Below are 16,244 nucleotides of genomic sequence, written 5' to 3'. Positions count from 1 at the left end.
TATGCATTCAAGCCCTATGTTAGAGGTTGAAAGGTAAAGATTTTTTTCCAACCACCCACCTATAGCCTTTAACTCTCCCATAAAACAGTTATAGTCTGATCAGTTGTAGATGCATTTTTTTATTTTCTGATTTTCACACCCACCTAACTCCCTATTTAAATAATTGCCTGGAGAGATAAAAAGGTACATGAGATCACAGTGTTCTAGCTCTCACTGCATTCATTTGGTCCCCAAAGTGAAAGGGCTAGTTTACCATGTCCACTTTCTCTGATCCTCCCCTAGTCTGCTGAGAATGGGGTTGAACTGGGCTGGGGCAGGGCTTAAGGGTGGAGAGTGTCTGGCCTGAAACCAGCCGGGTGGGAGACTGCAGAGATCTGCCTGCTCAGTGACATAATGCTGCTACTGGAGGGATACATTGTCGCTAAAGCACTGACTCATCCTCAAACCAGGAGTGGCTGAGCTTGTGTTTATCATAGTAACATCCCCACTACCTTAAAAAAACAACTATAAAAAGGAGTTTCCCGGAGTTTATTGCAAAGTTTCTTATCTGAACAGTGGCTTGCTGAGCAGAGTTGAGCACAGAAAACTGGGCAGGAAGCTTCCAGTGCTTTGGTGGGGTGGCTGCTAATAAGCCCAATCTACAGGAACTTTCCTTGCTGTGTCTGATGCGAAAGCGCTATTATGTTGCATTGCAAAATGGCCGTGCAGACATTAAGGTAGACTTTTGGTTTTATATGGACATATCATTGTGACAGCCTGATAGAATGAGTCACAATGGGAGAATGTTTTGTTTTGTTTTTTTCTTTTATGAGGTTCTGGCCTGCAATAAAAGTGACTGGGACTCTGCAAAAAGTTATGCTTTGTTTTACATAGAGGATATTTAAAGTGGTTTACATTTAAGATGATAGACTCCAAACTGGTTTCTACCCATATCACTCGTTGAACTTACGTGCTCTAGAATACTAGGATGTCAGCAATGGAAAGGAAAAAAAAGGGGGGGGGGGAACAGGTCTGGAATGAGAGGGAGGCAAGACAAAGATCTAAATTTACTACAGTGCTGGCTAGGCTGGAATGAATATAATAATATTGTTTCTTTCATCTGGTAAGGAACAAATTGAAAGAGAATCTATCATGGGCTAACTTTGTAAAAACAGCAAAAATGAGTTACTAAAGTGAAAGACACTGAACTGTTGTTTTTGTTTTGTTTTTTAAGCTGTCAAAGGCCTACTGGCTCCTGTTGCTCACACACTTCTTTACATGTCTCCGACTGGACAGCTGAGGCGTGGTTTGCCAGCGGCCACATTTTTGAAGAGCACTGCAGTAATAGCGATGATGCAAACAACCGTTATGGAGCCCCTGGGCGAAAGTCATTATCTTTAGTTGGATAGACTTCTATTGAGGAAACACTTCCTGTAGATAAACAAAATTTCATCAGGCAAAGAAGGCGTTGCACAGGAAGACTAAGGAGGACGCAGCAGCCAAAGTGCTGGGTAGTGACAAGTCAGTAGGTACATCCTTGCTTGGAGTTCACACCCTTTGCAGCTTCTCTTTGACCCTTCTAAAGCTAAGCCAAGAGCATGGACGCGTCAGCAGTTTGTAATTTTCCCCAGGTCCGGTTTTAGTGGAGGCAACAGGAAGCTGAGCTACTGGAGCAGCCTGACCCAATGCTGTGGCTCTCTGTCCCGTTGTTCTAACTTTGATTCATATTTGATAAACTGTTTCAATCTGCCTGTAAGAGGAGGACACTCCACATTGTCGGCTAGCTGGTGTTGGCTGGACTCCCAGCTGTGGGTTGGCGTCACCCCACCACCAAGCTTTTGTCCTTGTTACACCTCCAAGTCAACTAAGGGTTCGTTTGCTCTGCAGCGATGAATAGGCAAAGTGAGACTTAGGGTCAGCATCTCTGACCCTGGGACGTTAGACCGTCAGCCTCACTCTTTAGTGTGAGAGCTCTGCCAGGGGTCCAGCAATGACAGCCAGCAAACAGCTAGTAAGGAGCCTAACAGCTCCTCAGCAGCCAAAGTAGTATCTTCAGGGACCTTCTAGAACTTTCCCAGCTGCTAGGACCCGTAACTTTCGGCTCTCTACAACCCCCCACCTTCACAGTCACCACTCTCTGTGGCTCGTCTTAGGCCCAGTTCTTTGCGTATTTTCTCTCTGATTGTCTGTAACTCTTGAGCTGCTCTTAAATTGTTGCTGGGTACACCTGGGGCCAGAAGCTTGTTGAGTTGCCAAAGCAGTACATTCTACCTGTAGGAAAGGCTACGAGTAGGCCACCGAATACTCTTACTGTGGCTTTATTGGAGTCAGGGCTGCAGCATCAGTGGGTAATGTACAAGGGTTCTCCTGAATTGCTCCTGGTCTGCTGCAAGGGACGGAAAAAGAGTGAGGCAATTGTACACACACACCGTCATGGATGGGCTAGGTTCTCCTCCCGGTCAGAGGGGGAATTTACGGGAGATACCCCAGGATTCTGAACAGTGTCACCTGAAGCTCTGGTGACATAATCGAAGTCTCCTGAAGCATAGGTGCAGTTGGAGAGGCAGCCATGAGAGTTGTAATGCTCCATGTGTTTGGAATAACAAGTATGTTCGCCTTGATAGGTTTGATTTCTCTGTGTTATCAGTTTAGTCTTTGAGGGAAGTCATGAGGGTGTGCGCTTGTATCTGCGTCTACTTTTTATGAGATAGGGTCTCATTCTAGCCCAAACTAGACTTGAACTTGTGGAGGTCCACTGACTTTAGCCTTTCAAATTCTAGGATTACAGCTATGAATCACTATGCTGATTTTTTTAATTTGAGATAGAGTCTTATGTAGCCCAAGCTGGCCTTGAACGTTTTATGTTACCAATCATGACCTCATGTTTACTTCCTTATATGTCTCAGAATGGACTGGTGAGTCATTGCTTGACAGCTGCCACATTTTGAAGAGCGCTACTATAATAGGGATGCAAATAGCCTCTTGCCTCAACTTTCCATGTACTAGAGTCACAGATGTCTTCCATCATGCCATGTCTAGCTGTTAAAACAGCCACACCTGTCATGATGGTAGTCCAAGAAACTTCCCATGGGTCTGAATGGGAGTTGAGTGGCTCCAGTGTCCCCCGAATATGGTGGGGATGAAGCTGTGGCTGCCCTGCTCCTGCGAACTTTCTGGAACGTTAGCAAGCAGTCCAGATGGGCTCTGGAATGATGGAAAGCACAGCCACAGTTCCCTAGCTAGCCTTCACCTCTATCTCACCTGGGTTACTCACTCAGTTCTGTATCTACCCTCACTGAGGCCAGAGGTATGGAGAGCATCTGACAGCTGTCAGTCAAGTAGCCATTGAGCAATGGAACTGCCTAACAGTCTTACTCACAACACGGGAACATACATAACAATGATCTTACACAAAATTAATCTTCTTTTTCAGTCAACTTTATCTAATAAAGCCTTAACTTCTGGCTAAATAGCATTAAAGAAGATTGGCACCTTCTGATCTATCTGACTCAAATCATCAAGTACTTGAAGCAAGCATTGGAATAATAGAGGGCAGGTAGTCGTTAGGCCTTCTAAAAATCTGTGGAAGAATGAAGAACTTTGCATTGTGGCTTACTTGATTTTTAGAGGGTCTGTTTTTAATCTGGCTACTTTTCTGCTAGCTTTGAGACATAGATCTCTTCAAATTCCTCTCAGTCAGGCTATGTTACTTCTACATTGCCTGAGGAAATGGAGAACTTAATTTCTGTGAAAAATGACCAGATGCCTGAGGTTTATAAGGGAGGTACAAAGTCTGACCTTTCAAATACTACAGCAAATTCAAAGGATGCTACAGAAATATTCCGGCTATGCTGGAAGTGTTAGAATATGTCAGTGCTCATAGGATACAAAGTTGTCCAAAGAGAAATAGGCCCAGGGTAAGGGAAGGGAGGCAAGGCATATTTACCCCAACGCCACATCATTCAAGACATCACGGACAAGGCAGTAGAATTGTTATTTCTTGTGACGTTTGTGGACCAGATGAATTCAGTCAGAGAATATTGGCCCCTGCCATACTCTTCTCTGTACCATGGGGATTTAAAGGAAGCACTGCAGAGCTTGGTGCTCCCACTTTTTGTGTGTTTGAACCCCAGCTTTGATGCTTGCCCCTTAATCCAAACAGGTGTTTGTTTGATTTTTACTTCTTTCATTTTGATTACTCTGAACTGCTGACAGTCTCCAATAAATTCTCTGATAAGGCTGTTTAGACGGCTCTTAGTGCTAATAAGCACAGGTCTAGAGAGCCAGAATTGGATCAGTGTTTGTAGTGTATCTTGGAGTCAGTCCTTGGTGCTAATTCCCTCTCTCTATATAGCTGTCAAGGTACTTAACCCTCTAAACCCTACCCTATCGTCATCCTCACCTCTCTAGGTTACCGTGAGTGCCAGCATGAGAGACGCTAACATTTAAAGCGCCATATCTGGAGCCTACACATAGAAAACAAATACATCATCACCACCATCATCACCAAAAATTCCAACCTAGAGGGAAGAAAACCATACAGAGATATTCACGCCACTTAATAAGCACCCGATGGGATCATCAAGCATTTGGTGATGACTTGTTGTCAGCAAATTATTGTGAGGGGGTGCTTTCCTGAACACAAAGAAAGACACCGTTAAAGTTTGGTAACCTGGGATATGTCACATCATTGGATTTGTTTTCCTTTCCAAAGCTGTGTCAAGTTCTCAAAATGAACCTCTGATTCCACAGTGTCAAGTGTCAGGATAGGGAATCAGCATGTCTTTGAAATCAGAATCTACAAACCCTTTGGTTAATTACAACTCCATAGCTCTTTGCAGTTCCTCCCGTTAAATTGCAACCTGCCCATCCTCCCTTCAGTCAGTACGGTTATGTGAGTTACTTGTCCCAGTAGGGTGAACTGATGTGCTAGTGTCAGTTCCAGGCCTGGACTTCAAGAGACCTTGCCTGTCTCTGCCTGCTTCCTTGGAGTCCTGCTCCAATCTGGGAAGTAGCCCAGCCCAGCCTGGAGGAAGATGAGAGACCACGAGAGACAGATGGGAGGTCTCAACAGAAGCTACCCAGCACCACTGGTCCTGAGGAGAACAGAAGCATGGCTGGCTGCTGGTGCAGTTAGCTTACCCCAGCTCATACAAGGTTGAAGCATTAACAGACTAGCATGATCAGAAAGGACAGAGTAAGCATCTGTCCTTATGGGGTGGATGGATTCTTAGGATTTTAGATACCAAATCATGGCACCTGCCTATTGCTGGGATGGAGTCTTTTCCTTTTTTGTTTTGCTGTTTTGGTTTTTGGTTTTCTGAGACAGGGTTTCTCTGTGTAATAGTCCTGGCTGTCTTGAACTAGCTCCATAGACCAGGCTGGCCTCAAACTCACAGAGATCCACCTGCCTCTGCTTCTGGAGTGCTGGGATTGAGGGCATGCACCACCACCACCCAGCTGCTCATCACCATCCTGTAGTGAGAGATACCAAGAGTCTTGGAGGTGGCTTTTCTCATTGTGAATTACCTTTGCAGTCTGTAGTATTCAATGCATAGGCAAGAGTCAGATGAGTGACCATAGCTTCTGTAATGTCATTGGTGACTTGGGAATGGGCCAGTTAATCACGTCACCTTAGTTTCTTTGTTCCACCAAGATAAAGGGAAACTGAGTTAACATGCAATTGCAATTTGATTATAGTTATAAACCGAAAGTATAGGCATGCTTTGAAATGTCCTAATGTTCTTGAACCATTGAGCAAAGGTCAATGCTGCCTGTGTGCCTTCTTCAGTGGGGAAGCCCTCCCGCAATAGTCTGTAAATTAAGAACATAGTATATGGTGAGCCAAAGCCTTCTCTCTCATTCTTTTTCCTCTTGCATTAGGGAGAAACTCAGAGCTTGGCTTCTACAACCCCACAGGTCCAAATTAGTTATGGCACACCATATGCACACATTCAGTTTTGATTTGTTTTCCAGAGTAAGGGACGATGTGGAAAGTCTGGTTTGTAAGTGAGGTAGCAAACATGAGGACCGCCAATAGAAACCCTTCTTCAGTTCGCTCTTCTCCTGGTACTTGAGTTCACTGACTGTTCCGTGAGAGCTTATTTTCCTTCTGCATGTCAGTCTTTGCCTCTATTCCCTGTGCCTTCTCCTTTGGGCCTTACTCCCAAGTTATCTTGAATTTCTCAGCTTCCTTAGGTAGCCCCCTTGGGCGGCCTCCTCTACAGTTCTCTCAGACCACAAGCCTTTCCTTTGGTAGAAACATGCCTGAGCTTCCCTTGTTCCTACATATTCTCTAACTACACAGATGGGGAACAAGGGTCAGCAAGCCACTGGACTGTGCGGTCGCCTTCCCCTGCCCCTCCTAATGTGTTACATGGAGTACTCCTGTAACATTATGCTACACACCTCACACATGTCAGGAATGGTGGCACCATTCCAATTCCGGGGTACCGTGTCGTCATAGTGTTCCTTAGTGTACTTCTGTCTGAGTGACCCCTCTTTGGAGCCCGTTGTGACTGTAGTGACTGACACAAGATGAAATTAGGAACGTCTGCAGCAATCCACCCTCTTTTAAGGAACTCCCACAGATACCTTTGGGACACAGATTCTAAAGATCCCTTTTAGAGCTAATGAACAGGAGGATTTGAGGACAGGTTAAGCACATGCCACTCTAGAGTCTTGCCATGGAATCAGTCTTAATTAAGAAGTGATTTCAGCAGCAATCATAACCTATTGACTGTGACATCCTTACAGCATGTGTTGGAATGTCTCGAAGTAACAGATCTGAGGTGGTGGTGGGGGAGGCTTTTCCTAGTGTCATTTAACTCACAGAGGAAAGCCGTTGGAGGTCGTGGCAAATGCAATTTGACAGTAGTCACTAAAAGTGTTTCTAAGGAACCTGCGTAAATTACGGAGGTAGATGACAATTTTCCTATTAATTGTTCTCCCGGAATAAACGAAACCTAAATTACATTGTCCTTAATAATGTTCTGTGTCTACAATGGCTTTTGAATGCTCAATTAACACTATACATATAAGAATGATTGGCTGTAAATACTCCCTAATTTGAGTCAGACCGAGGTCCTGTGTCCATTTTTCCCCTAGATGGATTTCTGTAAAAAGATTACACAGATCCTTATACAAAACATTTCCTAGATTTTTTTTTAAAGAAAATCCTCATGTGTTACAGAATTGTGGAGATTTTCCCATAAATATATCACTGTAATTTCCTAGCAATCAAGCCTGGTATTTTATATAATATTTTATAAACATTTATAACTATGGATGTATGTATATGTACAATTACATATGCTCGTAAATGTTTGAGATGAAGAATAGGGTTTTGAGAATTTTTTTTAAAAAGTTATCTTCTGTCTTGACTTTGAGAAGATTTTCCTGGTCCTGACAGAGTGAAAAACCAGTATATCAAGAAGGAAATTATTTGTAAGAGAGAAGCAAAATTCTGTTTTAGTGCAGGCATATGACTAAAGATATTTGTTAGAAAACAAAAATTAATAAATGAAAATGAAAGCAAGGTGCCAGTAATCACTCCTTGTACCCGTATTTATAATATGCCTCCTTCATCACAAATCACTTTCTCATTTGGATGGAAATGTGGGCATCAATAGGACCTAACATGCTCTTTAAGACTGTTCCAAACAAGTTGATTCATGGGGAACAGAACCATGCCTGGCAGTATGAGTACTCAATAAGCAGGAGCTGTTGCTATTACTGCCACAATCCCTACCAGGGCCATTCTTGTGAAAATGGTGGGAATTTGTTGATGGGGGTAAGAGACTGATGTTTTTCTTTTGACTTAGCAACTACGCATGAATCTACTGATACTTTAATTATCATCTGAGGCCCCACAGACCCCACAGTCAAGGCCCCATCAGTCATTCAGGCCAAGGCCTGGAGGGTCTTCCAGTCAGGGCTGCACTATGCAGGATTAAACTAAGTCTCTTTTGTTCGATTCACCAACAAACACTCGGAAGTCAGATGTGGGGGTGAATCCTGCTAGGTCAGAGAAATTGAGAAGCAATCAGTTGACCCTGCTTTTTGGCCAGAAACCCAGCAAGATGTGTATCTCTTCACTGTCCGCAAACCAAGAAGACTCACTGAATTCCACCCAGTCCCTGCCCTTTCCTTCCTGTGTGTCTTCTCTGTGACCTTGCTGACTTCTCTAAGACCCAGTTTTGGTCAGCTACCCAATAACTCCTCCCCTAGCTCAAGGTAACAATCATGTAACACTCTCAGAGTGTCGCAGTGTTATCAAAATTCCCTGAACAGTATACTATGCTAAAGAACACTTGATTAAAGCATTTAAATAAGTAAAACCTTCTATCGTTGCTAGAATTTCCAGCTCATGGTGAGTAGCTCCCACTCAGTGGAGAATTTATGTGTCAACAGTCACAATACGGTGAAGCACTAAATAGTGACATTTCTACCAAGACCTGTAGGGATCAGGGAGAATAAAACAGGGACTAGTTAAAGAAAGCTTATCGGAGTCACCGACATTAACATTGAGCCTGTAGACTGGGTAGAGAGAGATTTGGATAGATGTAGAAAAGGTATGGAGACCTAGGCAAGGGGGCGATGCTCCTGGGAACACAGCTGCAGGAGGGGGATTGGGAGAAATCCGGCAGTGGAGGGTTTTAAAGTAAGTCCTCTGACACTGGAGAAAAGAGGAATTCATTATCTCATTAAAAGTACCTGGCTGGCACAATAGCGTGGAGCAGAGCCCCGTGAGGAGGAGTGGACTGGGAGTGGTTAGGGGGAAGTGGGGGGAGGGGGGAGGAGGCAGGGAGGGGTGGGAGGGGAGCACTGTAGTTAGAATGTAAAATAGAACCAAAAAAAAAAGTATCTGGCAAGAGGAGCACCGTATGGTGAAATAAGTTTTGCAGCAGCGGGTGACATACAGAGGGGAGGGCCCTGCATGGCCATGAGGAGAGTTTGCACATGGACCCTGGCTGCAGATGAGGGAGAAGCCTGTCATGTTTCGGGCTCAGCACACAAAAAACAATACCCGCAAAGGATGGAGAAGACCTGAGGCCCTCAGTGAGCTGATGAGGCAATGGTCACAACCTTCTCTTTAGTCTTTCTCTCGTCTGCTTTGAAATGGGTGAGAGAAGGAAGTTTCGATCTTCTAAATTAAAAAAAAAAAAAAGGTAAACCTAGACGTTTTACTAGGGAGAATTCATCTGTTTTCTTACCTGAGAAAGTTGGCAAAGTATATAAATGTTGAAGGGTGTTTCTCCTTCTGTTTTAGGTCAGCATTTGATGTAGCTCACACCTTTTCCCTTCTTTTGGATATATATATATATATATATATATGTGTGTGTGTGTGTGTGTGTATGCATGTATATGTATATATGTATATGTATATGTGTGTATATATGTTTATATATATGTATATGTGTGTATATATGCATATATATATATATATATATACAAACATATGGTAGAGATTAAGAAATAGGCAATGATCTGAACAGTTCCAGCAGTTTAAGACCCTGTGTCAGAGATGAGCCAAGACTTACTGATTATTGGAAGGGCGTGGGGCTTCATAGAAACTGCTCTGTTCCTATGAGAAGCATTGTTTAGAAATGTTATTCATTTGTCTGTGACTTCAATATAAATCATACACCTATATAGATGTTTGTGAATAAATTGCATGTATGTGTACCAATGTATCTGAAACATGAGTAAATATGTGCACACACAGAAGAGAACATGGAATATGTGCGTTTCGTATCATTTTCCTCAGGATGCTTCATTCAAAGGCGATTAAACAATCTTCGTAGCACTTGCTCCACAGGGAAATTTGGTTGTAAGGCAGCACAACTCACATGATCTCACCCTGAACATTGTATAATATCTTCCAGATCCACGTTGTCTCCAGATCAACCCAGACCATGTTTGAGTACCAGATGTTTTATACCCTTCCTCTTCCCTCCCCGTTCTTCTCTTTCAAGTATCTGACATGCGATCCCTCTGCTCTGGATCAGGAGGGTCACCTGAAATGTTGCCAGCGTATCTGGTTTCTTGACATTATGATTATGGAGAAATTGATGCCATTTCCATTTCTAACTCTAAAATAAACAGAGGGAAGCAGGGCCTGGGAGACTCAGGTCGTGGAAATGTATGCTAGAGGTTACAGTTATGGCTACTTAAAACGTCTTATTCTTGACAAGTATTTCAATAGAACTACTATAGAGTGACTTATTCTTTTAGAGGACCTTGACGGGTAATCTCAAAGCCCAGCTATGATTTCTCCGAATATAGTCAATCCAGAGGACCTGTTTTCTTGGACATAAAGGAGAAAAATTAATCTGTCATATCCTTCTATTGACAATGGCCAGAATGTGTTGCTAAAATTATACGAAGTAGACAGCTTCAGAACTTGTGGCCTTATGACAGACATGTGTTTTTAGGCACCAGCTGTCGATTCTGCAGGGCATGCCATCACGCATTGCTGGTGAAATAACAATGCTCGGCTTGGCAGAACTGCTCAGTGTCACTCACAACTGGTGTTGCTTGTGTCCTATAGGTACTTTACAGACTGAGTTCCAAATGACTGCAGCCTGCATGAGCTGATCATACACTCCTTCCCCAAGTGGTCGTTTTATATTTACCAATCTAGACTTGGCAGGTTGACGTGGCTAAGAGAAGACAAAGTTACCCAACATGTGATTTACAATCATAATTTTAGATTAAAAAAAGGTTGGAGTCAATATGATTCAATCTTTTCATGACCCAGACAAAACCCAGAGGAGAAAAATGATTTCAAAAATCCTTGAACATAGCTGACGACACTGTAGAACCAGATCACAGTTTTCTTAACTCTTCTTCAACGGTCTTTCTTCGTTTTCACAGTTCTCTGTTTTGTTAGTTCTCTAACTTTTACAATAATACAGTTTTCATATTAACTGGTGAAGCTCTTACATCACTGTTAAATATAATCGTGCAAAGTTTAATGTTCCTGTGACTCCAAGGATCTGGCTTTCATTGTCTAAGTGGTCAGTTTGCCTTAGCAGACAAGGAATTAACTCTTAGACCCCCTTTTCCTCTCTTCCATCTTATCCTACATAGCCCTGTGTCCTGAGTATCATTAGATAGCATCTTCCTAAAAATTCTTTATCAAGAGTTCTCAAGAACAAAGAGCTGGGCAGAAACAAGCCTGTAAGACATGGGTGTCCAAAAATAATGATCATCGCCAGGAGTGAGTGGCGAATTGCCTTTAATGCTAGCACTCGGGAGGCAGAGGCAGGCAGATCTCTGTGAGTTCAAGACCAACCTGGTCTACAAGAGCTAGTTCCAGGACAGACTCCAGAGATACATAGAGAAACCATGCTTTGAAAAACCAAAATATAAAATAATTAAAAAGAAAGAAAGAAAGAAAGAAAGAAAGAAAGAAATGATCATCTCTTGTGAAAAGGAGGACTCTGCCCACTTGGAGTGGTCAGTGCTGTGGGCAAAGAGAAGGGAAGAGAAAGGTGAGAATTCTGAGTGTTGGGTTTCAGGGAATCCTGACCAGGGAGCGAGAGAAAAAATGAAAGTATGTATGTAAGGAAAAAAAGTTAGTGTCAGTCTAGTTCAGTTCCTTCATTATTACTACTGCATGTAGCACATGTATCTTTGTGTCTCATGATTTCAAGGATCTCTTGTTTAGCATGTCATTTGGGCAACCATAATGTTGAGATGTCATGAATGCAGCTTTTTTTTTCGTATCAAGATGGTACTATCCTGCAGCAAGCATCTGGCCCTCTGACTTTTACAATCCCTCCTCACCCCTCCCATGTTCCCTGAGCTATATTATAGATGTTTCATTGGATTTGGGTACTCCATGGTCAATTGTTCTCTACAGTTGTAGACTTCCATAACAGTTTCCATCTCATACAAAAAGATACTTCTTTGATGAGGGGTGAGAGACACCATTGTCTATGAGCATAAGGTTATACATTTAGACTACAGTTAGATATTATACTGGTTTAGGGAACATGGCAGTAATAGGCTTTCCTCTAGCATCTATGATCTCTTAGCTGTAGATAGTTGTTTGGTTTACAGTACCAGGCATAAATCTCTACCCATTGGGCAGGTCTTAAGTCCAAGTAGACAGCTGTTCATTATTCCTGAAATAAGCGTACTGCTATTGCACCATCATGGATATCTCAACAGACTGTCATTGCAAAATCTAGATTTATGGTGGGATAAGCCTGTTGATTGCTCCCCAACGTTGGCAGCCTTCATAACACCTTTGGGTGCTATGGCAGCTAGTCCTCAGGGAGGAGGCCTCCAGGTAAGTTCTAGAATGTGTTGACATTTTGATCCTGAGCAAATTCTGAAGAGTTTTCATCTTCCAATGAAATCATCTTTGTAAAACAAAGAGTAAGTCAGGCAGTGGTGACCACACCTTTCAGGCCAGCACTCAGAGGCAGAGGCAGGTGGATCTCTGTGAGGTCGAGCCCAGTCTGGTCTACAGAGCAAGTTCCGGGACAGCCAAGGCTACACAAAGAAACCCTCTCACTAAAAACCAAAAATAGAAAGAAAAAGAAAGAAAGACAGACAGACAGAAAGGAAGGAAGAAAGAAAAGAGAGAAAGAAAGAAAGAAAAGAAGTACAGTGATGCCTGCTTTGTAAGTGTTTTATAAGGTTCTGCAAGATTTTTATTAAATAGTAAGAATAATAGAATACTGTCTCGGGTATTCAATAAATATCTGTAGCTGCTTTGATTGTATTTTTATCATATAAACAATATTTTAATTGTTAGTCCTAAACTCTTTCACACATTTGTTTCTTTCCAGTCTCTGCCCTTTGCCTTCTCCCTGTACTTGAGGTATCCTGCGCACACAGTGGGAAAACATATAAATTAATGAGTTTTGTGACTTTCAGTATTTGTAGTCTTCCGTAAAGCTGTACTTGCTTCTTTGCCTTTCGTGATAAAAGCAACGAGAATATAAAGTATGCTATGTGTGGGCTTGCGGCTTCCATTTACATACCTGGTGCCTCCGTTGGCTAAACAATGTGCAGCTCATAAAAGATTTGTTTGAGGGTTATATCAACAAGAGTGTCAAGTGGAATTAAAAGTGTGGTTTATTGAATTTTTAAAATTTTTTAGAATTCATAATAAAAGACTACCTTTCTTTTTTTTTCTCTCCCTTAACAGATGGGCTTAGGTCACGAGCAGGGATTTGGAGCCCCCTGTCTAAAATGCAAAGAGAACTGTGAAGGGTTTGAACTACACTTCTGGAGGTGAGTTCTCGACGCGGTAGTATCGTTAGCGTTTAACCTCTTGTGCAGTGCCCTGTGGACAGAGTGCTTGCACTCTCTCGACCAGCCGCGTAATGGCAGGGCTTCTGTTCTACGTTCATATCATAAAGTGTAGGTTGGACAATAACAACTGTACGTAGAGTTGCTTGATTTATTTGCTTTCAGATTTCTTGCCTGCCTCCTCGCAATGCTGAATATGCCCTTTCTGAGTGGCAGAGGGGTTTGTGGAATCCCCACCTGTGGACTAACTTGTCACTAGTAGTTAGCTCCGAATGGCTAACTACTAGGTACCTTTAACTACTAGGTTAACTACTGGGTACCTTTGCAGGGTACCCAGTGTGCATTGGCTGTGCCTTTAAGTCCTCCTTGTCAGGAAGTGATGCTAAGCTGAGTCACATGCAGGGGGGTGCGCATGCCTTTAATTCCAGCACTCAGGAGGCAGAGGCAGGCAGATCTGAGTGAATTCGAGGCCAGCCTGGTCTACAAAAGTGAGTTCAGGACAGCCAGAGCTGTTGCACAGAGAAACCCTGTCTCAAGAAAAAAATTTAAAAAAAAAAGTAAGTAAATAAGTAAATAAATAAAACTTTCTCTGGGGGGATAAATTTGTTAGGGAGAAACTTTCAGGAACCTGAAACTTTTGAAAGAAGTAATTTGTTGCCATTTTTTGAATGATGTGCACGTATCTGAAGGACGGAAGTAATGGATTAAAACTGTTACTTCCAGTAGATCTTGTTTTGTAGCCTGTAAATCTAAAAATGGAAACCTGCTCTTTCAAAGAATATCAAAGTTCTTCTACATACCTGCTAGGAGTCAGAGTCTGCATAATATTGTCAAGAAAAATAGAAATCAGTTATAGGGTAGATAATGGTTGTCCTGTGGCAGTTTTTTTCTTTTTAAATACTGAAGATTGAGCCCACAGCCTCATATATGCAAGGCAAACATTCTTCCACTGAGCTGTAGACCCAGTCCACTCTGAACTTCATTTGGTGACTACTTCCATACTTCATATTACTGTAGAACACTAGAATAAAATAATAAAAAAAAGATTGAGTATCTGTTATGGCTTTGTGCATACAGTGTAAACTGAAGAGAGACATAATAAAATTCGGCATATTTGTCTCCTTTAAAAGCTTGCATATTTAATAAGCCGTAGGTAATAGACAAAAATATCTTAACAAGTGATAGCAACAGAAACTTCAGTATTTCCAAAAGTAATGGTTCGGTTCTTTATTTTTTGTTGTTTATTTTTCAGAGAGCTTAGACTTTTCCATTGAGCTTGTAAATTCCAGAGTTAAATAGCGATCATGCCTGTAGAGAAATACGGAGATAATATACTGAACAGAAAATAATATCTCAGTGTTAGAAGCTAACTCCTGGTACTTCTAAAGAGCCAGAATCACATATGTTCTGGTCTCATCGTAAAACTCTGGTGTTTGCCTGGGTTCTAGCCATACACTTCTTCAGACTTCTTTCAGTATCTAATACATGGTAAACTCTGTGACTAGTTGCTACGTTGTATTGTTTGGGGAAGAAAAACAGGTGTTGGTTTGTTTTTCACTTCTTGCTTATTGAACCCAGGGATGAGGAAGGAACCTAAAGACACCCGGGTGACCATTTCACTTTTCTTTGTCTGCAGTTGACTTTGTAGAGGGGCACATCGCCCCCTGCTGGACACAAGTGTTTTCATGCTTAAAATAATGCTTTCACTTAATGCAATTCCATAAACTGCTCCTGAGATTTTTAAAACTCATTCCCAAGAGGTATTTCTGTTTATGTAAATCATGTTCATTTAGAGTAACTTCGTGCTCTGCATTATTTCTCTCCTACAGGTCACTATCATCTCATTATTTTCAAACCGTTTAAATAATTGGCCAGGCAAGAGCAAACCTTCATGGCACGAAAACCTGTTCTTTCTTTAGTTTTATCACTCAGGCCGCTTTGACAAACTGGCCAGAGTCTTAGAGTCCAAGCATCATAAATATTCGAGGGTGGCCTCCAACCCAGCTGGTGCTTGCATGGTCCCTCCAGATGATATTTCAGTAATAATGTCATTCTGCTGGCGGGGGTCCAGACACATCAGAGGATCCCTCATCATTCCCCAACTTCCATAACTGGGAGACCAGAGCACATGACATTGACCTCTGGGTGCAGCTAGTTTTCAGTATTTTTAAAAGGCATTTTTGAAGATTTGTTTATTTATCTGTTTGTTTTATGAGTATGGGTGTTTTGCTGCATGAGTATCTCCATGCCACATGGGTGGCTGGTCTCTTCAGAAGCCAGAAGAGGTGTAAGATCTATGGAACTGAGGTTCCAGACAATGGTTAGCATCCACGTGGAAGCTAGGAACTGAACTTTTGCCCTCTGGAAAAGCAGCAACTGCTCTTAACTGCTGAGCCATCTCTCTAGCCCCCTTTTGGTATACTCATAGTAACATAGTAACTTCTAGACCAGTGGTCCTAAGTGCAAACAAAGATGCCATCTGCAGACCAGAGTCCCAAGCCACTTAATCACCTCCATGTTCACAGTCAACCTTGACATTTAGGATTCAAAGTCTGCATCCCTTTACCAGTGCAGTGCCCTCCCCCCAGCCATAGACTGGTATGATAGGTACTATTGTGGACTTCTTAATTGCTTAAGAACCTTACACAGAGAAGCTTGAACCCTCTTCCAGAAACAGATGGAAGCAGATGCAGAAATCCAAGCTCCTGGAGTACAATTGAAGTGAGGGAGGAACGATAATATGAACAAAGGAGTCAAGACCATTATGGGGAAACCCACAGAATCAGCTGACCTGAGCTAGTGAGAGATCACTGACTCAGGTCTGACAAATGGGGAACCTGCATAAGACTGAACTAGACTCCCTGAATATAGGTGACAGTGGTGTGGCTGGGACAATATATGAGGCCATTGGCAGTGGGTCTAAGACCTAACACTAATGCACAAACTGACTTAGGGGAGTCGATTCTATATGGAGAGATACCATGCCCAGCCTA

At 42.4% G+C, this 16,244-nt stretch overlaps 1 protein-coding gene across 2 annotated transcripts in view; it reads left to right on the top strand.

Annotated features, from left to right (window-relative positions):
* The window catches only part of Tes (testin LIM domain protein), a 39,714-nt gene that overhangs the window by 6,037 nt on the left and 17,433 nt on the right, over positions 1-16,244 (top strand). Inside the window, exons 1-2 of one of the 2 annotated variants that reach the window (XM_040728564.1) lie at positions 1,490-1,508; positions 13,148-13,233. In XM_040728564.1, coding sequence (XP_040584498.1) covers positions 13,148-13,233 — 86 coding nt within the window. In that variant the 5' untranslated portion in view covers positions 1,490-1,508. Of the gene's footprint in view, positions 1-1,489; positions 1,509-13,147; positions 13,234-16,244 lie in introns of those variants that run through there. The other variant, XM_005080937.4, reaches the window with a different exon arrangement.

Source organism: Mesocricetus auratus, unplaced genomic scaffold, assembly GCF_017639785.1.
Source record: "Mesocricetus auratus isolate SY011 unplaced genomic scaffold, BCM_Maur_2.0 Super-Scaffold_100019, whole genome shotgun sequence".
Classification (NCBI taxonomy): Eukaryota; Metazoa; Chordata; class Mammalia; order Rodentia; family Cricetidae; genus Mesocricetus; species Mesocricetus auratus.
Note: the sequence above shows the minus strand (reverse complement) of the source record. Positions and strands in the feature narration are given on the sequence as shown.